The 22,560-nt window shown below is 47.1% G+C and overlaps 1 protein-coding gene across 4 annotated transcripts in view; it reads left to right on the forward strand.

Moving 5' to 3' along the window:
* Positions 1-22,560, forward strand: part of TRRAP (transformation/transcription domain associated protein) — a 131,279-nt gene that overhangs the window by 80,526 nt on the left and 28,193 nt on the right. For all 4 annotated transcript variants that reach the window (XM_087878567.1, XM_087878570.1, XM_087878571.1 and 1 more), the window contains exons 56-63: positions 1,322-1,457; positions 8,257-8,448; positions 10,893-11,088; positions 11,413-11,678; positions 12,497-12,597; positions 19,193-19,394; positions 20,522-20,686; positions 22,179-22,269. In XM_087878567.1, the coding sequence (XP_087734693.1) occupies positions 1,322-1,457; positions 8,257-8,448; positions 10,893-11,088; positions 11,413-11,678; positions 12,497-12,597; positions 19,193-19,394; positions 20,522-20,686; positions 22,179-22,269 (1,349 nt within the window). The remainder of the gene's footprint in view (positions 1-1,321; positions 1,458-8,256; positions 8,449-10,892; positions 11,089-11,412; positions 11,679-12,496; positions 12,598-19,192; positions 19,395-20,521; positions 20,687-22,178; positions 22,270-22,560) is intronic.

The raw sequence follows: 22,560 nt of genomic DNA on the forward strand, positions 1-22,560 counted from the left end.
GGGAGAGAGAGAGAGAGGGAGAGAGAGAGGGAGGGAGAGAGAGGGAGGGAGAGAGAGAGGCAGAAGGTGAAAGAGAGAAGGAAGGAGGGAGAGAGAGAGAGGGAGGGAGAGAGAGAGAGAGAGAGGGAGGGAGACAGAGACAGAGACAGAGACAGAGAGAGAGTTGTCCCTCATACCACGAATACCGTCCTCTGAATATTTCCACCAGTCAAAATGGAGTAGAGTTATAACGGTTTCAGATTCAGATTCCTAAAAAGGGAACAATTGGGAGCGAAAGACGGGAATTGGGAGGGTAACTCCGTTCTTTGAAAGTGTTTTGAGCGAACTCTCTTTGTTCCGGCACTTGGAAGGGTAGAATAACGATAAGGATAGAATAAGCCTTGCCAATATATATATATATATATTTAACCGGCCTTATTGAATCCTCAATCCAGGAGTGGTGCGGTGGCCTAAAGGTGGAGCTCTCGCCTCACAATCAGGAGGCTGTGTGTTCGATTCTAAGTAGAGGCAGATATTTCTCTCTCGGGGCACGATGAGAATATATCTGCTGAATATTACTCCGCGTTGGCAACAGGAAAGGCATCCGGCCAATAATCACTCAGCTCCATTCAGTTGCCCAGACTCCACCCTGCAAGGCATCATGGGGTCATTAAAAGATGATGATTGAATCCTCAATATATAAGAGCCACTTTGGCCTAGTGGTGAAGGCTTCAGGCTAGAAACAAGGAGACTGTGAGTTCTAGTTCCGTTTTAGAAATGAAAGCCGACTGGGGAATTTTGGGTGAATCAGTAGGAGTCTGTGAGTTCTATGGCACAAGAGCCAGCTGGGTGACCTTGGGCCGATCACCAGGAGATGGTGAGTTCTAGTCCTGCCCGAGGCACGAAAAGCCATCTGGGGGCACTTTGGGCCAATCCCCGAGAGCCTGAGATTTCTAGTTCTGTCTTAGGCATCAAAGCTGACTGGGTGACTTTGGAGCAGTCACCAGGAGATGGTGAGTTCTAGTCCTGACTTAGCCATGAAAGTCATCTTAGGTGACTTTGAGACAGTCTCTCTTTCTCTCACAGCCCAATCCACCTCCCAGGATTGTTACCTTCCTTTGGTGGGAAGGTAACAGCCTTCCGTGCGTCTTTATGACGAGAAAACAGGACCAGGAAGATACGCTGGATATGTCCGCCCCTTGAGTCATTTGTAAAAATAATAAAGGATGGATACAAATAGATAAGCGAACTGGGTTACAAGCGCTAGATTTCCTGCTTTGGATCGGAGAAAAGGTTCCTCTTGACTAGAGAACTGGATTGATGTTGCATTTCTCGTTCCTAGGTGTTCCAAGGAATTGAATCAGTGGGAAGCTCTCACGGAATACGGCCAGTCCAAGGGTCACATAAACCCTTACCTGGTTCTGGAGTGCGCCTGGCGTGTTTCCAACTGGACGGCCATGAAGGAAGCCCTGGTACAGGTGAGCTGCGAACGTGATCAAAGGCTCTGCCCCGTTTTATCTGTGGCAGAAGAGAAGATTCTAAGGCGAAGCCACTCTTGAGCGGGTTTGAATGTCTGCATTTTCAGTGTCTGGATTTTCAAGCTTTCTCTCCACCTTGGCTGGGTGGCTTTTTATTCGCTAAGCTATCCATTCATTCATAGAGGGACGCGGTGGCTCAGTGCCTAAGGCGCTGAGCTTGTCGATCGAAAGGTCGGCAGTTCGGCGGTTCGAATCCCTAGCGCCGCGTTAACGGGGTGAGCCCCCATGACTTGTCCCAGCTTCTGCCAACCTAGCAGTTCGAAAGCAGGTAAAAAAATGCAAGTAGAAAAAATAGGGACAACCTTTGGTGGGAAGGGAACAGCGTTCTGTGCGCCTTTGGCGTTGAGTCATGCCGGCCACATGACCACGGAGACGTCTTCGGACAGCGCTGGCTCTTCGGCTCTGAAACAGATGAGCACTGCACCCTAGAGTCGGGAACAACTAGCACATATGTGCAAGGGGAACCTTTACCTTTATCAATTCATTTGCCTTTTGTTTCTTAATGCTTCTGCTCTCCCTTACGTTTTGTTTACAACTCTCCCACCCCTACCATCTACCAGGTCGGGCAATCTGTAATTCCACATTCAGTGCCCGCAGATGTACCAGACAGATAACAAAACACCCAGACAGAGGCTGTGCCCTCCTTTTGGTAGGATTATTCCTGATGCAGGAGGGAGCAGCTGGTTTCTCCGGCCATCAGTGCGTAGCCACCCCGCGAGGGACTCGTAGGTTTTGTCATCAAGATTTCTTCAAGAGGAGAAAATGCTGATTGAGCACCTGCAGAGGGAATGCAGACAAATGATTTTGCGGCTCAGTGGTCTCGTCTCGTGGCCAGGCAGCTTTTCGGCAGAAGAGGAGAACAGAGAGGGCATATATATATATATATATATATACATACGGCGTGTATTTGTACGTGTGTGTAAACACACACACACGTACAAACACGCGCACTGGCTCAGCGGTTAAATATGCTGAGCTTACCAGCTGCAAAGCTGAGAGCCCGGGTTTGAGACCTCAGCGCCGCGCAATGGAGTGAGCTCCCGTTACTGGCTGCAGCTCCCGCCCGCCTAGCAGTTCAAAAGCATGCAAATGCGAGTAGATGAATACGTACTACTTCGGTGGGAAGGTAACAGTGTTTTTTTTTTCAGTTTTGGGCTCCTGTACTGGCGTTCCTTTGGCTTTTGAATTGGCACAACGAGGAAATTGCCAAATTGTCTGAGAATTGTCAGTATACAGCTGCAAGGGACCTTAGAGGTCTTCCAGTCCAACCCCCTGTTCAAGCAGGAAACCCTGTACCATTTCAGACAAATGATTGTCCAGTCTCTTCTTAAAAACCTCCAATGGTGGAGTACCCACAACTTCTGGTGGCAAGTTGTTCCACTGATTAATTGTCCTCACTGTTAGGAAGTTTCTCCTCAATTCCAGGTTGCTTCTCTCCTCGATGAGTTTCCATCCGTTGTTTCTTATCCTGCCTTCAGGTGCCTTGAAAAATAGGTTGTCCTTTGTGGCAGCCTCTCAAATAACTGGAATACTGTATTTTGATCTTTCTTTTATTTCCCTTTTTTAATCTTCCTTTTTGGTTTTTTTGCTTGCTTAAAGCCAGCTTTGGAAGCGGAGGCTCTTAAAATCCCGCTGGCGCTAATTGAGATGTATTTCAGTTTGGATGGCATGGTTTCAAAGGAAAAGGGCATTAGGGATCAGCCAGCCAGTGTTTTATTTCACATCGCCATAGCCTGCAAGTGTGGCTGTTAGTGGCAGCAAAGATTGGCAACGCAAAAAGGATCAGAAATCAATTCGATGCGCGTGAAGATTTTTAGCTGGGAAAACTTTAGCATGTTGCAACAATCCTGAGCCTCGGTGGAGCAAGTGGTTAGAGTGCAGTACTGCAGGCTACTTCTGCTGACTGCCGGCTGCCTGCAATTTGGCAGTTCGAATGTCACCAGGCTCAAGGTTGACTCAGCCTTCCGTCATTCCAAAATCGGTAAAATGAGGACCCAAATTGCTGGGGGGGGCAAGAGGCTGACTCCGTAAAACGCTTGAAGCTTCATATGTTCTGCTATAGCTTGGGAAGGAAGGAAGGAAAGAAGGAAGGAAAAGTAAGGAAGATATTTCTCTCTAGGCACAATGAGAATATATATATGCTGAATAATATTCCGCATTGGCGACAGGAAGGGCATCCTTCCCAGTATCCTTCTCCCAGGAGTGGGGTGGGAATGGAGATTTTGAAATATCTTTTCCCCAGGAGTGGGGAGGGAATGGGGATTTTGAAATATCTTTTCCCCAGGAGTGGGGAGGGAATGGGGATTTTGAAATATCTTTTCCCCAGGAGTGGGGAGGGAATGGAGATTTTGAAATACCTTTCCCCCAGGAGTGGGGAGGGAATGGGGATTTTGCAGTATCCCTCCCCCCAGGAGTGGGTTGGGAATGGAGATTTTGCAGTATCCTTCCCCTGGAGTGGGGTGGGGATGGAGATTTTGCAATATCCTTCCCCCAGGAGTGGGATGGGAATGGGGATTTTGCTGTATCCTTCCCCAAGGAGTAGGGTGGGAATGGGGATTTTGCAGGATCCTTCCCCCCAGGAGTGGGGTGGGAATGGAGATTTTGAAATATCTTTCCCCCCAGGAGTGGGGAGGGAATGGGGATTTTGCAGTATCCCTCCCTCCCCAGGAATGGGTTGGGAATGGAGTTTTTGCAGTATCCTTCCCCTGGAGTGGGGTGGGAATGGAGATTTTGCAGTATCCTTCTCCCAGGAGTGGGGTGGGAATGGGGATTTTGCAGTATCCTTCCCCTGGAGTGGGGTGGGAATGGAGGTTTTGCAGTATCCTTCCCCTGGAGTGAGGAGGGAATGGAGATTTTGCAGTATCCTTCCCCTGCCACGCCCACCAAGCCACACCACGCCCACCAAGCCACGCCCACTGTACCGGTAATAAAAATAATTTGAATTCCACCGCTACTGATCTGCTTGTCCCAGACTGCATACCGTTGCACCCTGTAGCTAAGTCATCTCCACCCTTGAAATGGAGCGTGTTTATTGGCCTCTCAACCCGAACTCTGCACGTGAACCATTTAGGTGAAATTTGAGATAAGTAACTGCTAAGAGAGAAAGGCTAATTTTCAAAACACAGCTTCTCTTCACTAAACCCCTAATTCAGGCCTGCTGAGATATTTGAGAACTTCAAATATAATGGTGCTTTTTTAAAAAAAAAAAACCCGAAACAACAACAAGAAGCCCCTTTGTATAGCTTGCTCAAATGTATATTTCAAGCAGGTTCTTATCGTGAATTTATCCAAGGAACTCCGCCAAGAACCCGTTGGAACCATCCTTAAGCTAAATAATACTTCAGTTTAAGTGGATGCGGCATTAGAGGCACTAAATATATATATATATAGAAGCTTTGTGTCATTGCACACAGCTGTGTGATAGTGATACTCCTGTTATTTTCTCAGTTGTGCTGCAAAGTTTGGGAAGCGATACCTGTATGCGTTTGAATCTCTGCCGTGCAGGGAAGTAGACTTAGACTTAGAGTAACGTTATTGTTGCATTGAATGTACCCCAATGGGCATACATTAAAATGACATTTGGTTGCAGGCAGCTCTCAAAGGGTCACCACCTCCAATATACACGACGTAAACATGACAAAATAAATAAATAAATACAAAATTAGGCGTATCTTCTTTTAATGACCCCATTAATCCTTTGTGGGGTAGATTTCTGGGCAACTGAATGGAGCTGAGTGATTGCTGGCCGAATGCCCTTCCTGTCGCCAGTGCGGAGTTATATTCAGCAGACATATTCTCATTGTGCCGAGAGAGAGAGAGAGAGAGAGAGAGAGGAGAGAGAGAGAAATATCTGGTTCTACCTAGGATCGAACTCACAGCCTCCTGATTGTCAGGCGAGAGCTCCACCTCTAGGCCACTGCACCATTCACCCCGGGAGACACTGCAACCGTCATAGAACAGAACAGAACAGAACAGAACAGAACAGAACAGAACAGAACAGAACAGAACAGAACAGAACAGAACAGAACAGAATTCTTTATTGGCCAAGTGTGATTGGACACACAAGGAATTTGTCTTTGGTGCATATTCTCTCCGTGTACATAAAGGGAAAGATACGTTCTTCAAGAATCATAAGGTACAACACTTAATGATAGTCATAGGGTACAAATAAGAAAAGAGAGGAGAGGAGAGGAGAGGAGAGGAGAGGAGAGGAGAGGAGAGGAGAGGAGAGGAGAGGAGAGGAGAGGAGAGGAGAGGAGAGGAGAGGAGAGGAGAAGAGAAGAGAAGAGAAGAGAAGAGAAGAGAAGAGAAGAGAAGAGAAGAGAAGAGAAGAGAAGAGAAGAGAAGAGAAGAGAAGAGAAGAGAAGAGAAGAGAAGAGAAGAGAAGAGAAGAGAAGAGAATTGTTTATTGGCCAAGTGTGATTGGACACACAAGGAATTTGTCTTTGGTGCATATTCTCTCCATGTACATAAAAGATACGTTCTTCAAGAATCATAAAGTACAACACTTAATGATAGTCATAGGATACAAATAAGCAATCAGGAAACAATATCAATATAAATTGTAAGGATACCAGCAACAAAGTTACAGTCTTGCCGTCATAAGTGGGAGGAGATGGGTGATAAGAACGATGAGAAGATTAATAGTAATGCAGACTTAGTGAATAGTTTGACAGTGTTGAGGGAATTATTTGTTTAGCGGAGTGATGGCGTTGGGGAAAAAACTGTCCTTGTGTCTAGTTGTTCTGGTGTGCAGTGCTCTATAGCGTCGTTTTGAAGGTAGGAGTTGAAACAGTTTATGTCCAGGATGCGAGGAGTCTGTAAATATTTTCCTAGCCCTCTTCTTGACTCCTGCAATATACAGGTCCTCAATGCAAGGCAGGTTGGTAGCCATTGTTTTCTCTGCAGTTCATAAATGGGAGCCTGATGCCAAGGATCTGAATTTGGAACATGTTCCCGTGGGGATGCTGCAACGGTCCTAAGTCCCTTTTTTCAGTGTCGTTGTATCTTTGAACGGTCGCTAAACGAACTGTTGAAGCTGCCTGCCGTGGAGAAGGCTGATTCCTGAGGAGAATTATGCCGCCTGTGCTTCTAATAGAGGTCCAAATAATTTGAAAGGAATTTTGTCCTTCAACGAGGAAGGAACCTCTTCATCACGATAAGCCAACCTTGAACCTGGAAGCTGTTTCTCGTCTTTTTCTTTTTTCTTTTTCCTCCTGCACAATTAAGAACAGAGGGCCAATATATTTATTTTCCTTTAAAAGAACAGGAACTCTCCAGGGAGACGCCAAAACCCTTCGGATACCTCTGAAGATAATTTTATAACAAGTGTATTTGGGCGGCTGGGATTCGTTCTACGTTTGTCTGTGTGTGTATATATACCCTCGACTGCAGCTGTGCGGTAAAGAATAAATTGCTGGGTAGGCTAAGAGGCCTTGAATTGCCAGCGGAGTGAATAGATCATTTGTGACAGCTCCTCTTCGCGCGGTCGGCTTGCGAGCTAAACGGATGCGACAGCCACCGGGATTTTTGGACTTTCTCTCAATGGAGGGAACGAGGGATGTTCGATCATGGAAGATTTTATTAATGAACTCCAGAGGGGAGGGTGAAACCCCCCCTTCCCTCCCCCCCTCAAAAAAACCTGGGGTATAAACTGAGCTGCTCTGATTTTCTTCTGATTTCCTTTTTTTTCCCCCCCTTAAAAAAAAAAGAAGACGACATTCCATAAACGCAATTTTGCAAAGCGTAATTATCTTAATGCTGCCGGTTTGCCTCGATGGGTTTTCCCTGGTAGGTCGTTTAATGTCCATTTAAAGGAGACACGGTGGCTCAGTGGTTAAGACGCTGAGCTTGTCGATGGAAAGCTCGGCAGTTCAGAGGTTCGAATCCCTGGTGCCGCATGACGGGGTGAGCTCCCGTGACTTGTCCCAGCTTCTGCCAACCTAGCAATTCGAAAGCATGCAAAAAAATGCAAGTAGAAAAATAGGTACCACCTTTGGTGGGAAAGGAACAGCGTTTTGTGCGCCTTTGGCATTGAGTCATGCTGGCCACATGACCACGGAGACGTCTTCGGACAGCGCTGGCTCTCCGGCTTTGAAACAGAGATGAGCACCGCCCCCTAGAGTCGGGAACGACTAGCACATATGTGCGAGGGGAACCTTTACCTTTAATTATCTTAATGCTGCTAGTTTGTCTTGATGAGCTTTCCCTGGTAGGTTGTTTAATGTCCAGGTGGTCCTCGGCTTAACGACCGCAACCGAGCCCCCAAATTTCGAGATATTGGTTCAGCGAGCTGTGCCCTGTTTTACGACCTTCCTGGCCACCATTGTGAAGTGAACCACCGCAAGCGGATAAGTTAGTCATCCGGTTGTTAAGTGAATCTGGATTCCCCATGGACTTGGCATTTTGACTTGTGGAACGTGACTCACTTAACAACCGCCTTGCTTAGCATCGGAAAGTCTGGTCCCAGTTGTGGTCTTAAGTCAAGGACTACCTGGAATATATCGAAACCGATTTCCTTAGCTCTTTCTCAATGGTTTTGAGTAATTTTCCTGAGCTGTTAAACAATTAGACTTAATTGAATGAAAGGGAAAGGAAAAAAAAAATCCCCAAGAACCTTTGATGCAATTAATGTAAGTCACAGTTTCATTTTATGTCTAAAATCATCCAGTGTTTCTTCTTGGGGGGGGGGAAGTCCCTCACTCCTGACACCTTTTCTGTGCTCTTTTTTTGCCCCAAGGTGGAGCTCAGTTGCCCCAAAGAGATGGCATGGAAAGTCAACATGTACCGGGGATATTTGGCCATTTGCCACCCTGACGAACAGCAGCTGAATTTCATCGAGCGCCTGGTGGAAATGGCCAGTGGCTTGGCCATCCGAGAATGGCGAAGACTTCCACAGGTGGTGTCTCACGTCCACACCCCACTCCTTCAGGTAAGACCGGCTGATTTCTGGAGATGCCCAAGTCTCTCAAACTCTTAAAACCCAAGAGACACACACTAAGGTACTCCTAAGTAGCTTCCTTTATTGCAGGGGTGTCTTAACTCGCGTTGTCACGGCAGCGTCACGTAAGGTATCACGACTTTCCCCCCTTCGCTAAACTGGGTGTGGGCGTCGCCAGCGCATGATGCATCCCGCCCGCGAGTTTGACAGCCCTGCTTTATGGTTCCTCACCTATAGACCGAATCTTGCCAAGCTAAAGCAGACTACTTGCTCCGTAAAACAGAAGACTCTGGGAACCGTTGAGGAGGAGCTGTCTTCACCCTCTTTCTCATACACAAACTATCTAAAACTGCATTGTCTCTCGCTTCCCTGGAATGCAGCCCCTCCCTCCTGGGAATCCAGGCCACATTCCACCACACCACGTCTTTCGCAAGGTTTATCCTTTTAACTTACAGAATAAGAGCGAATAACGAAACATGGAGGATTTTTGTCCCATGTGTTTTGCAAAAATTATTCCGGGATAGTTAATCTTCTCTTAACCCAGGGGTCAGCAACCTGCGGCTCTAGAGCCGCATGTGGCTCTTTCACCCCTCTGCTGCGGCTCCCTGTCACTCCAAATATGCGTCAGAACCGCCAATGTGTGACACCCGCCGACAGGCGATTTATTGAACTTTTCAACCCCTGGTAGGCCAACGATGGATAAATCCAAGAAAAGAAAAGTTTCAGCATATTTAATTCAACTACATCTGCTAGTTTTGTGGCCACTGAAGAAATAGTCAGGCACGGGAAGGGTTTTGTGGCTCCCGGTGTTTTCTTTTCTGTGCGAAAGGGGTCCAAATGGCTCTTTTGAGCGTTTAAGGATACAGACCCCCTGTCTTAACCAGAGGAAGAAAGCACGCAGAGAGCAGAGCTTTTCCCAAATTTGTAGGCTCTTGATTTAGAGCCGAACGGGTTCTTCGAATTTATGGGTGGTTTCTTTGGCAAACTTTGGTTCAACCAATCGTGGCTAAGAGGGACGGGTGACCTCAATCATCTTCCCATTATTAGACTGCTTAGGTGGGCTGTGAATGACAAGTTAGCAACACGGCAATGAAGCTACTCCGCAGTAATTACTTTTCTCTCCCCCCCCCCCAAGATCAGATAGTGGGTGATTAAGCACCTGCCTGAAAATTAAATTTATATGATGAATGGGGGTAGGAAGAAGGTGAAGCTCTTGTGGGGAGCTGATACCATGGCAATTATGGGTGAGTGGGAGAAGGAGGCCACTTGGCTTAATTTATTTTATTCCCAGAGATTTCTGCCCCAAGTCTAACTTTTGGGGTGCGAGAGAGAGTTCCCTGAGTTTGTTGATGAATAGCTCGCACGAGTCTTATCGTTCTCGAAGGAGGTCTTGCAAATGGCTTATATCAGTTTACTGTCTCTCTGGGATTTGAATTCCAGCAATGTTCATATGTCTGCTGGGACTTAGCTCTCTGTTATGTAGAATCTCTCTCTCTCACTCCCCCTGAAACAGCTAGGGAAAGGTTGCTGGTTTCTGTGTCTAGTGAGTAAAGTTACTCCTAATGGACTGAGTCGGTTATTGTTGGAACTTGAGCAGTAGCTGCGTTGGAATTGGTTAAGGTGTGAATGAAGTAAGGAAATAGGATGTAGAATATAGAAAATACAGAAGGTATAGTGATAAATATGTTGGATTTAACTTTCTTCTCCTTCTTCCTCTTCCTCCTTCCTCTTCCCCTCCTCCTCCTCCTCCTACCCCTCCCTTCCCGCTCCCCTCTCCTTTCTTTTCTTCCTCCTTCATCTTCGTCTTTGCTTCATCTTTTTCTTCTTTTTCCTCCTCCTTCTTCCCCATCTTTCTTCTTCTTCTTCTTCTTCTTCTTCTTCTTCTTCTTCTTCTTCTTCTTCTTCTTCTTCTTCTTCTTCTTCTTCTTCTTCTTCTTCTTCTTCTTCTTCTTCTTCTTCTTCTTCTTCTTCTTCTTCTTCTTCTTCTTCTTCTTCTCCTCCTCCTCCTCCTCCTCCTCCTCCTCCTCCCCCCTTCCCCTCCCCTCCCCTCCCCCTCCTCCTTCTTTTCTTCTTCCTCCTCCTTCTTTTCCTCCTCCTCCTTCATCTTCATCTTCGTCTTCATCTTTTTCTTCCTCCTCCTCCTCCTTCTTCCTCCTTCCCCTTCCCCTTCTTTTCTTTCTCCTCCTCCTTCTTTTCCTCTGTCTTCATCTTCATCTTTTTCTTCTTCCTCCTCCTCCTCCCTCCTCCTCCTCCTTCTTCTCCTCCCCCTCCCCTCCTCCTCCTTTTCTTCTTCCTCCTTCTTTTCTTCCTCCTCCTCCTTCGTCTTCGTCATCTTTTTCTTCTTCTTCGTCCTTCCTCCTCCTCCTTCTTCTTCGCCATCTTCTCTTCCTTTTCCTCCGCCTCTTCCTCTACGTCACCCTCCCTCCCTCCCCCAGGCTGCCCAGCAGATCATCGAACTCCAAGAGGCTGCCCAAATCAACGCAGGGTTGCAGCCGGCCAACCTCGGACGGAACAACAGCCTCCACGACATGAAAACCGTGGTGAAGACGTGGAGGAACCGGCTGCCCATCGTGTCCGATGACCTGTCTCACTGGAGCAGCATTTTCATGTGGCGGCAGCATCATTATCAAGGTGAGAGATCCTCTCTTTGGCCTTCGGAATTTCTGCCTGTTCGGGAAGCCCAAAGAAAACCTTTCCCAGCCGACATTTCAGCAAAGTCGGCAGGGAAACCGGACTTGCTTAATGACTACGTGACTAGCCCAACGACCGCTTAACCACCAGGACGAAAACGCTCATAACATTGAGCACGGCTCCCATAGCTCTCTTGCTTAGCAACGGGAATTCTGGTACCAATGGCGGTCGTAGGCCGAGGACTAACGGTAGATGCTTATATTCAATTCTGTGTGTCACGATGTTTCTAAAAAAAAAACCTCCCTCTCTTAACCGCGCTTCCAGCCATCGTGAGCGCCTACGAGAACAGTGCCCAACACGACCCGAGTTCGAACAACGCCATGTTGGGCGTTCACGCCTCGGCTTCCGCCATTATCCAGTACGGCAAGATCGCTCGGAAACAGGGCCTGGTCAACGTGGCTTTGGACATCCTGAGCCGCATTCACACCATTCCCACGGTGCCCATCGTGGATTGCTTCCAGAAGATTCGACAGCAAGTCAAATGCTACCTCCAGCTCGCTGGTGTGATGGGCAAAAACGAATGTATGCAGGTACGGCAGCCGTGCTCTCTAGATAGGGGTTTTTCCACCTTGGCAGAGGTGTGGACTTCAACTCCCAGAATCCCCCAGCCTGCATGCTTTAAGACATGTGGCCTTCAACTCCCAGAATTCCCCAGCTTACATACTTTAAGATATGTGGACTTCAACTCCCAGAATCCCCCAGCCTGCATGCTTTAAGATATGTGGACTTCAACTCCCAGAATCCCCCAGCCTGCATGCTTTAAGACATGTGACCTTCAACTCCCAGAATTCCCCAGCTTACATACTTTAAGATATGTGGACTTCAACTCCCAGAATCCCCCAGTCTGCATGTTTTAAGACATGTGGAGTTCAACTCCCAGAATTCCCCAGCTTACATACTTTAAGACATGTGGACTTCAACTCCCAGAATCCCCCAGCCTGCATGCTTTAAGACATGTGGACTTCAACTCCCAGAATCCCCCAGTCTGCATGCTTTAAGACATGTGGACTTCAACTCCCAGAATCCCCCAGTCTGCATGCTTTAAGACATGTGGACTTCAACTCCCAGAATCCCCCAGTCTGCATGCTTTAAGACATGTGGACTTCAACTCCCAGAATCCCCCTGCCTGCATGCTTTAAGATGTGGACTTCAACTCCCAGAATCCCCCAGCCTTCAAGTTTTAAGATATGTGGACTTCAACTCCCAGAATCCCCCAGAATATAGATAGATAGATAGATAGATAGATAGATAGATAGATAGATAGATAGATATACACACATACACCTATATATATATATATATACCTATATATATTGCAAATCTTGTTGTGTCCAAATCTTTCCGACAGGGCCTGGAGGTGATCGAGTCCACCAACTTGAAGTATTTTACCAAGGAAATGACGGCCGAATTCTACGCGTTGAAGGGGATGTTTTTAGCGCAGATTAACAAGTATGTACGCCGGGCGAAACGTGACCGCAACAACCTCTGAAAACGTGTGTCAACAACACACCAGGATTTGGAGGCTCACTTCGTTTTCTTAATTCTCGAAATTCTGTGTGCCAAGCGAGAACTTCAATGTGGGCAGTGAATCGTAATAATAATAATTACTTGCACCCTAGGCAGTAGTGGAGGAAGATGGAGTGGTTCCTGCCCACTTCTTCGTTTAGCCTTTTACTTGTGTTTCAGAAGTTAAAATTAGATGCAATAGGAGAATACCGTATTTTTCAGAGTATAAGACGCTCCGGAGTATAAGACGCACCTTAGTTTCTGGGGAGGAAAATAGGGGGGGGGGGAAATCTGCCTAACAGGTATTCATCTGGCTATCGTCCTTAGCTTGGTCAGCTTCCGCTAGTTTGCTGGTTGTGAACGCACACAGGCTCGTTGGGGCTGATAAGCAGCTTCAAAAGCACAGCTGAACATCAGAATCACTAAGAGATTGTGAGTTCTGGTCCTGCCTTAGGCATGAAAGCCAGCTGGATGAGTTTGGGCCAATCACCAGGAGACAGAGAGTTCTAGTCCTGCCTTAGGCATGAAAGCCAGCTGGGTAACTCTGGGCCAATCACCAGGAGACAGAGAGTTCTAGTCCTGCCTTAGGCATGAAAGCCAGCTGGGTGACTTTGGACCAATCACCAGGAAATGGTGAGTTCTAGTCCCGCCTTAGGCATGAAAGCCAGCTGGGTAACTCTGGGCCAATCACCAGGAGACAGTGAGTTCTAGTCCTGCCTTAGGCATGAAAGCCAGCTGGGTAACTCTGGGCCAATCACCAGGAGACAGAGAGTTCTAGTCCTGCCTTAGGCATGAAAGCCAGCTGGGTAACTCTGGGCCAATCACCAGGAGACAGTGAGTTCTAGTCCTGCCTTAGGCATGAAAGCCAGCTGGGTGACTTTGGGCCAATCACCAGGAGACAGTGAATTCTAGTCCCGCCTTAGGCATGAAAGCCAGCTGGGTAACTCTGGGCCAATCACCAGGAGACAGTGAGTTCTAGTCCTGCCTTAGGCATGAAAGCCAGCTGGGTAACTCTGGGCCAATCACCAGGAGACAGAGAGTTCTAGTCCTGCCTTAGGCATGAAAGCCAGCTGGGTAACTCTGGGCCAATCACCAGGAGACAGTGAGTTCTAGTCCTGCCTTAGGCATGAAAGCCAGCTGGGTGACTTTGGGCCAATCACCAGGAGACAGAGAGTTCTAGTCCTGCCTTAGGCATGAAAGCCAGCTGGGTAACTCTGGGCCAATCACCAGGAGACAGAGAGTTCTAGTCCTGCCTTAGGCATGAAAGCCAGCTGGGTAACTCTGGGCCAATCACCAGGAGACAGTGAGTTCTAGTCCTGCCTTAGGCATGAAAGCCAGCTGGGTGACTTTGGGCCAATCACCAGGAGACAGAGAATTCTAGTCCTGCCTTAGGCATGAAAGCCAGCTGGGTAACTCTGGGCCAATCACCAGGAGACAGAGAGTTCTAGTCCTGCCTTAGGCATGAAAGCCAGCTGGGTAACTCTGGGCCAATCACCAGGAGACAGTGAGTTCTAGTCCTGCCTTAGGCATGAAAGCCAGCTGGGTGACTTTGGACCAATCACCAGGAAATGGTGAGTTCTAGTCCCGCCTTAGGCATGAAAGCCAGCTGGGTAACTCTGGGCCAATCACCAGGAGACAGTGAGTTCTAGTCCTGCCTTAGGTATGAAAGCCAGCTGGGTAACTCTGGGCCAATCACCAGGAGACAGTGAGTTCTAGTCCCGCCTTAGGCATGAAAGCCAGCTGGGTAACTCTGGGCCAATCACCAGGAGACAGAGAGTTCTAGTCCTGCCTTAGGCATGAAAGCCAGCTGGGTAACTCTGGGCCAATCACCAGGAGACAGAGAGTTCTAGTCCTGCCTTAGGCATGAAAGCCAGCTGGGTAACTCTGGGCCAATCACCAGGAGACAGTGAGTTCTAGTCCTGCCTTAGGCATGAAAGCCAGCTGGGTGACTTTGGACCAATCACCAGGAAATGGTGAGTTCTAGTCCCGCCTTAGGCATGAAAGCCAGCTGGGTAACTCTGGGCCAATCACCAGGAGACAGTGAGTTCTAGTCCTGCCTTAGGCATGAAAGCCAGCTGGGTAACTCTGGGCCAATCACCAGGAGACAGTGAGTTCTAGTCCCGCCTTAGGCATGAAAGCCAGCTGGGTAACTCTGGGCCAATCACCAGGAGACAGTGAGTTCTAGTCCTGCCTTAGGCATGAAAGCCAGCTGGGTAACTCTGGGCCAATCACCAGGAGACAGTGAGTTCTAGTCCCGCCTTAGGCATGAAAGCCAGCTGGGTAACTCTGGGCCAATCACCAGGAGACAGAGAGTTCTAGTCCTGCCTTAGGCATGAAAGCCAGCTGGGTAACTCTGGGCCAATCACCAGGAGACAGTGAGTTCTAGTCCTGCCTTAGGCATGAAAGCCAGCTGGGTGACTTTGGACCAATCACCAGGAAATGGTGAGTTCTAGTCCCGCCTTAGGCATGAAAGCCAGCTGGGTAACTCTGGGCCAATCACCAGGAGACAGTGAGTTCTAGTCCTGCCTTAGGTATGAAAGCCAGCTGGGTAACTCTGGGCCAATCACCAGGAGACAGTGAGTTCTAGTCCCGCCTTAGGCATGAAAGCCAGCTGGGTAACTCTGGGCCAATCACCATTAGACAGAGAGTTCTAGTCCTGCCTTAGGCATGAAAGCCAGCTGGGTGACTTTGGGCCAATCACCAGGAGACAGAGAATTCTAGTCCTGCCTTAGGCATGAAAGCCAGCTGGGTAACTCTGGGCCAATCACCAGGAGACAGAGAGTTCTAGTCCTGCCTTAGGCATGAAAGCCAGCTGGGTAACTCTGGGCCAATCACCAGGAGACAGTGAGTTCTAGTCCTGCCTTAGGCATGAAAGCCAGCTGGGTGACTTTGGACCAATCACCAGGAAATGGTGAGTTCTAGTCCCGCCTTAGGCATGAAAGCCAGCTGGGTAACTCTGGGCCAATCACCAGGAGACAGTGAGTTCTAGTCCTGCCTTAGGTATGAAAGCCAGCTGGGTAACTCTGGGCCAATCACCAGGAGACAGTGAGTTCTAGTCCCGCCTTAGGCATGAAAGCCAGCTGGGTAACTCTGGGCCAATCACCAGGAGACAGAGAGTTCTAGTCCTGCCTTAGGCATGAAAGCCAGCTGGGTAACTCTGGGCCAATCACCAGGAGACAGAGAGTTCTAGTCCTGCCTTAGGCATGAAAGCCAGCTGGGTAACTCTGGGCCAATCACCAGGAGACAGTGAGTTCTAGTCCTGCCTTAGGCATGAAAGCCAGCTGGGTGACTTTGGACCAATCACCAGGAAATGGTGAGTTCTAGTCCCGCCTTAGGCATGAAAGCCAGCTGGGTAACTCTGGGCCAATCACCAGGAGACAGTGAGTTCTAGTCCTGCCTTAGGCATGAAAGCCAGCTGGGTAACTCTGGGCCAATCACCAGGAGACAGTGAGTTCTAGTCCCGCCTTAGGCATGAAAGCCAGCTGGGTAACTCTGGGCCAATCACCAGGAGACAGTGAGTTCTAGTCCTGCCTTAGGCATGAAAGCCAGCTGGGTAACTCTGGGCCAATCACCAGGAGACAGTGAGTTCTAGTCCCGCCTTAGGCATGAAAGCCAGCTGGGTAACTCTGGGCCAATCACCAGGAGACAGAGAGTTCTAGTCCTGCCTTAGGCATGAAAGCCAGCTGGGTAACTCTGGGCCAATCACCAGGAGACAGTGAGTTCTAGTCCTGCCTTAGGCATGAAAGCCAGCTGGGTGACTTTGGACCAATCACCAGGAAATGGTGAGTTCTAGTCCCGCCTTAGGCATGAAAGCCAGCTGGGTAACTCTGGGCCAATCACCAGGAGACAGTGAGTTCTAGTCCTGCCTTAGGTATGAAAGCCAGCTGGGTAACTCTGGGCCAATCACCAGGAGACAGTGAGTTCTAGTCCCGCCTTAGGCATGAAAGCCAGCTGGGTAACTCTGGGCCAATCACCATTAGACAGAGAGTTCTAGTCCTGCCTTAGGCATGAAAGCCAGCTGGATGACTTTGGGCCAATCACTCTCTCTCAGTCCAACCCACCTCACGAGGTTGTTGTGGGGAAATTAGGAGGAGGAAGTTGGGTTGGATATATTCGCCACCTTGAGTTGTTTGTGAAAATAATAAAGGCGGGATACAGATAAATAAAATAAAAATAACTCTTGATCATAGAGGCTGGAACTGGGCTTTGCAGCCTGCAAATTTTCCCACCTAGGGTTTGCTGGTTCATTTGTTTAATTTAAAAGAACTTTTGAAGAAAGCCAAGCTCAGCTCTTCGTACACCCATTCCCCTCTCCTTACATCTTTGTGGAGAGACAACCCATCTTTCCTTCTTTCCCTTCAAAACACTTTGCGGCCAGACTGCGAGACTTCTCGCTATCACATTTTCAGAATCTGTCCATCATTTAAAATTCTCGGAAGCCAAAGTTGAACATTCAGACGATGCTATTTGCAAGCGTTGAAGACAAAAGATTGTAAAACTGGAGGGGAAAAAAAAATATAACATCGCAATTTGCACAGAGTTGAGGCAATCCGTATCCTCTCTTGGGAAAACAGAGAATTTTAAATCGGGGAAAAGGCCAATTAGTTGAGCCAGAAAAGTGCGATAACCTCTTTCCTTTTAAACCAAGCCCGGGAGCCGTGTTCAGGCATTTCCTCTGCGGAGGAAGTGCGGTTTAAATAATTTATATGACCTGCCTGTCTGTTCCGGTTTGGGGCAAGGTATAATCTTCAAACATCACTTCACCTTGTCTCTTGTCAAAAGAAAGAAGAAAGAAAGAAAGAAAGAAAGAAAGAAAGAAAGAAAGAAAGAAGAAAGAAAGAAAGAAAGAAAGAAAGAAAGAAAGAAAGAAAGAAAGAAAGAAAGAAAGAAAGAAAGAGGGGAAGGAAGGAAGGAGGGAAGGAGGGAAAAAACCTTACATAGAGGGAACCGGAGACCTGGTTTTTTTCTATTTTATATTGTCAAGATGCTTCATTAAAACCTAGATTGAGTTGTGATCCTTGGCTAGCCTGTGGAAGAAGAAAGAAAGAAAGAAAGGAAAGAAAGAAAGAAAGAAAGAAGAAGGAAGAAGAAGGAAGGAAGGAAGGAAGGAAGGAAGGAAGGAAGGAAGGAAGGAAGGAAGGAAAAAAAACTTACATAGAGGGAACCGGAGACCTGGTTTTTTTCTATTTTATATTGTCAAGATGCTTCATTAAAACCTAGATTGAGTTGTGATCCTTGGCTAGCCTGTGAAAGAAGAAAGAAAGAAAGAAAAAAGAAAGAAAGAAAGAAAGAAGGAAGGAAGGAGGGAGGGAGGGAGGGAGGGAGGGAGGGAAGGAAGGAAGGAAGGAAGGAAGGGAACAAACCTTACATATGGGGAACTGGAGATCTGGTTTTTTTCTGTTTTATACTATCAAGATGTTTCGCTAAAACCTAGATTGAGTTGTGATCCTTGGCTAGCCTGTGAAAGAAAAAAGAAAGAAAGAAAGAAAGAAAGAGGGGAAGGAAGGAAGGAAGGAAGGAAGGAAGGAAGGAAGGAAGGAAGGGAGGGAACAAACCTTACATACAGGGAACTGGAGATCTGGTTTTTTTCTATTTTATACTGTCAAGATGTTTCGCTAAAACCTAGATTGAGTTGGTTGGCTAGCCTGTGGAAGAACCAGGATTCGGAGTTTATTCGGAGAGAAGGCTCACTCAGTTTTGCAAGCCGCTCAGCACTGGAGACCAGGGGGGATTAAAGAGTTATCAAAAGTGCTTGTGATCGAAAACGCCCAGACGGGAGGCAGAAACGGAAGCAGCAGCAGCAGCAGCTTTAAGACAAATCCAGTGGTTGAGCCGTCAAAAGGAGAAATACGGCCAGCCATTTATCAGCTTGTTTGGGAATAAGTTGTAACGGCTTTGCAAGAGTCTGGGATGCTTGAAAGCCCGTTAGCCGGAAAGGAGAAGACGAAGAAGACGGAACTGAGTTAATATTGAGGCTAATTAGCTCTTTAATAAGCTATTTGACAGGGCTATTTTGCATTTGGTGATGTGTTTTCAGCCAGTCTCGTCCGCTTTTTTTCTTTTCTTTTTCCATGGGAGACAAATTCCTTGTGTGTCTAATCACTCTTGGCCAAACAAATCTATTCTGTTCTGTTCTATTCCATTCCATTCCATTCCATATATTCTATTCTATTCTATTCTATTCTATTCTATTCTATTCTATTCTATTCTATTCCATTCCATTCCATTCCATTCCATTCCATTCCATTCCATTCCATTCCATATGTTCTGTTCTGTTCTGTTCTGTTCTGTTCTGTTCTGTTCTGTTCTGTTCTGTTCCGTTCCGTTCCGTTCCGTTCCGTTCCGTTCCATTCCAGAGACAGCAGGATGTGGGAACTAGTGGGTTTCTTTTTCCTTGTGTCGTTTTGTTCATTTTCAAGCCTGGGAAACGCAAGGACAGTTGTTTGGCTATTTGAACTAGCCGGTTCCATCCTTGCCTTCTCTTGTGTTGTTGGCTTAACGCGCCGCAAATAACCTTCCCCTCCGTGATCTCCCCCAGGTCTGAAGAAGCCAACAAGGCGTTCTCGGCGGCCGTGCAGATGCACGACGTGTTGGTGAAGGCTTGGGCCATGTGGGGGGATTACCTGGAAAACATCTTTGTCAAGGAGCGCCAGCTGCACCTCGGGGTCTCCGCGCTGACTTGTTACCTCCACGCCTGCCGGCACCAGAACGAGAGCAAATCCAGGAAGTATTTAGCAAAGGTGAGTCTTTTCTTTTCTTTTGGAGAAGAAACGGCCTTGAAGGAGAGATTCCCACACGATCCTCTTAGCTTGGTTGACTTGATTTTACAGCTACAGTCAGCTTACGACCACAATTGGGGGAGAGACTTTCCAGCACTAAGGGAGGCGGCTGTTGTGGTGACCTAGGCTTCCTGCGTCATTAAAACACACGAGCCGTCCTAAAAACCTCTTTTATTGCAACAGTTTATGAATTACGTTCGTTCACAGCTGAGTCCCAATTAGTTGCAAAAAGTTAGCCTGCAATGCTGCATTGTAACAAGTTCACCACTATGCCTGCCTGCCTGCCTGCCTGCCTGCCTTCCTTCCTTCCTTCCTTCCTTCCTTCCTTCCTTCCTTCCTTCCTTCCTTCCTTCCTTCCTTCCTTCCTCCCTCCCTCCCTCCCTCCCTCCCTCCCTCCCTCCCTTCCTTCCCAAGCTATACCAGATTTATATACCACTTCACAGTGCTTTTACAGCCCTCTCTAAGCGGTTTACAGAGTCAGCCTCTTGTCCCCAACCTCTTGCCTGACCTGGTGGCTCAGCAGACTGATAGCATTGTGATTAACACCAGCTGTCTGCAATTACTGTAAGTTCAAATCTCACCAGGCTCAAGGTTGACTCAGCCTTCCATCCTTTCTAAGGTAGGTTAATTGAGGACCCAGTTTGTGGGGGCAATAAGCTGACTTTGTATAAATATACAAAAGTATGAAGGCTATTGTTTAACGCATTGTAAGCCGCCCTGAGTCTCCAGAGAAGGGCGGCATATAAATCAAATAATAGTTGGTTTTCAGAATTTTGCTTCCTTTCCCTCTTGCCCCCAACAATTTGGCTCCTCAATTTGCGCACCTCGGAAGGATGGAAGGGTGAGTCAACCTTGAGCCGATCAGGATCGAACTCCTGGCAGCGGGCAGAGTAAGCCTGCCATAGCCTGCAACCTTTTACTTCTTATTTTGTGATTTTGCTTCAGTCCCAGAGTTGCGGGTGCTTCATCGCTGGAGGTTTGGGAGAAAAGATCGGAAAACCATTTGTCCGGGATAAGCTCTCCCTACCTTGATCAAGGGGGGTTGGACTAGAAGAGCTCTAAGGTCCCCTCTACTTCTGTGATTCTAGGTTCTTTGGCTCCTGAGCTTTGATGACGACAAGAATACGCTGGCCGATGCCGTGGACAAGTATTGCATTGGCGTCCCACCCATCCAGTGGCTGGCTTGGATCCCACAGCTCTTAACCTGCTTGGTCGGATCAGAAGGAAAACTCCTCTTGAACCTCATTAGCCAGGTACGGAGGTGGAGGAAGGGAAGGAGGAGGCGCCGTTGAATGGGTAGCATTCTTGAATAGGTGAAGGTGAAGGTAAAGATTCCCCTCGCACATGCGTGCTAGTCGTTCCTGACTAGGGGGCAGTGCTCATCTCAACTATCTGTCAGCATTCTAGTGCTGCCATAAAGAGAAGAAGAAGAAGAGGCTTGACTTTCCACCTACTTATTTTCTCTGTAGATAATATCCCCTAGGAGATGGGATGGGAGGGGGGACATTCCTGTGAGTTGAAGTCAGGAGGTGGGGAGACTGACTTGGAAGATGGCCAATGAGAAGATGAGAATTGGGGAACGGAAAGGGAAGGGTTTGGGGTCAGAGGGTTAGTGTCGGCTACGATGGAGTCGGGACCAGATTGTTGTACTCAATAAATGGAAGATTTCAGCAAAGATTATTTGTTTGGAAATGCAATTTATTTGAGATGACATCGAAACCTGACACTATCACTTTCAACATACATCTCCTCATTTAATTATCCCACCTCATTTTGTATTTTCCTAAAGAAACCCAACGTTATTGTCCTTATCTTCGTTGTTAAACCAATCATTTTTATTTCTTAATCGTTAAACACAGCATAAACATTTGTTTTAGCTGTTGAACACAACATATCCTTTTATTATTTTTTTGGCTGTTACACAGCATGCCCTGAATTTTTGCGGGGCAATGGAACGATTCTGGGGAAGGGGAAACGCCCAGACTTCGATGGATACAAAAACGGCTCCAAACAGGGTGGATTTGATTTAAATCGAGTTGATTTAAATCACAATTTAAATCATGATTTAAATCACTAGTAAAAAGGCTTGATTTAAATCAACTCGATTTAAATCATAATTTTTAAAGAGCAACTGTCATCTCTGCTACTCCTTTGACCCACTGTTGACTCACCGATAGTCCCAGTGTTGCAGAATATACAGCCTCCTGCTACATAACTAAGCTGCATTTCATGCTGAATAAACTAAATTATGTATGTATCTTAAATAGAAAACTATCTTACGATAGATTTTTACCCCAAAAGTTTTTTATTAAAATAAATTCGATAAAAATAAAAAAAATCCGATTTAAATCAAAAAAATCTGATTTTTTTTTTTATTTTTTTAAAAAAATCATTGATTTTTATCCACCCTGGCTCCAAATTTATACTCCGGATGGACTCTTTTTCGGGTAGATTCCTCTTCAAAGCTCTCTGTGGTGAGAGGAGGCCGGTCAGATTTCAGATTTGTATACAATCCTCTCCACAATCGTCACGCGAACCTTTTGGTTTCGAGACAAACCTAGCCTTTCCGACGCCCCCTCCCTCCCTTCCTCTCTCTCTCTCGCCTTTATATAAATCATTATTAATTGATTTCACGGAGTCCAAAAGCTAGACGTGAATCCTTGGGCAGATCGCCGTATCACAACACTTCAGAGACGGCCAGTGAATTTTAACGCGCGCTTCGTTTTTTGGTTTTTCACGCCATAGGTTGGACGTGTTTACCCTCAAGCGGTTTACTTCCCCATCCGGACTCTCTATTTGACCTTGAAGATAGAACAGCGGGAGCGCTACAAAAGCGGTAAGCGGGGAACATCGCAATGCTAACAACAACAGATAGTCTGCAGATAGCTCTGCAGACTAAAGCACTGTAATTCAACACCAGCTGTCTGCAATTAAAGTAAGTTCGAATCTTGCCAGGCTCAAGGTCGACTCAGCCTTCCATCCTTTCTAAGGTGGGTAAATTGAGGACTCAGTTGTGGGGGCAATAAGCTGACTTTGTATAAAATATACAAAAGTATGAAGGCTATTGCTTAACACACTGTAAGCCGCCCTGAGTCTCCGAAGAAGGGCGGCATATAAATCAAATTTT

This window comes from Pantherophis guttatus, chromosome 14, assembly GCF_059756535.1.
Source record: "Pantherophis guttatus breed Tessera chromosome 14, ASM5975653v1, whole genome shotgun sequence".
Taxonomy (NCBI): Eukaryota; Metazoa; Chordata; class Lepidosauria; order Squamata; family Colubridae; genus Pantherophis; species Pantherophis guttatus.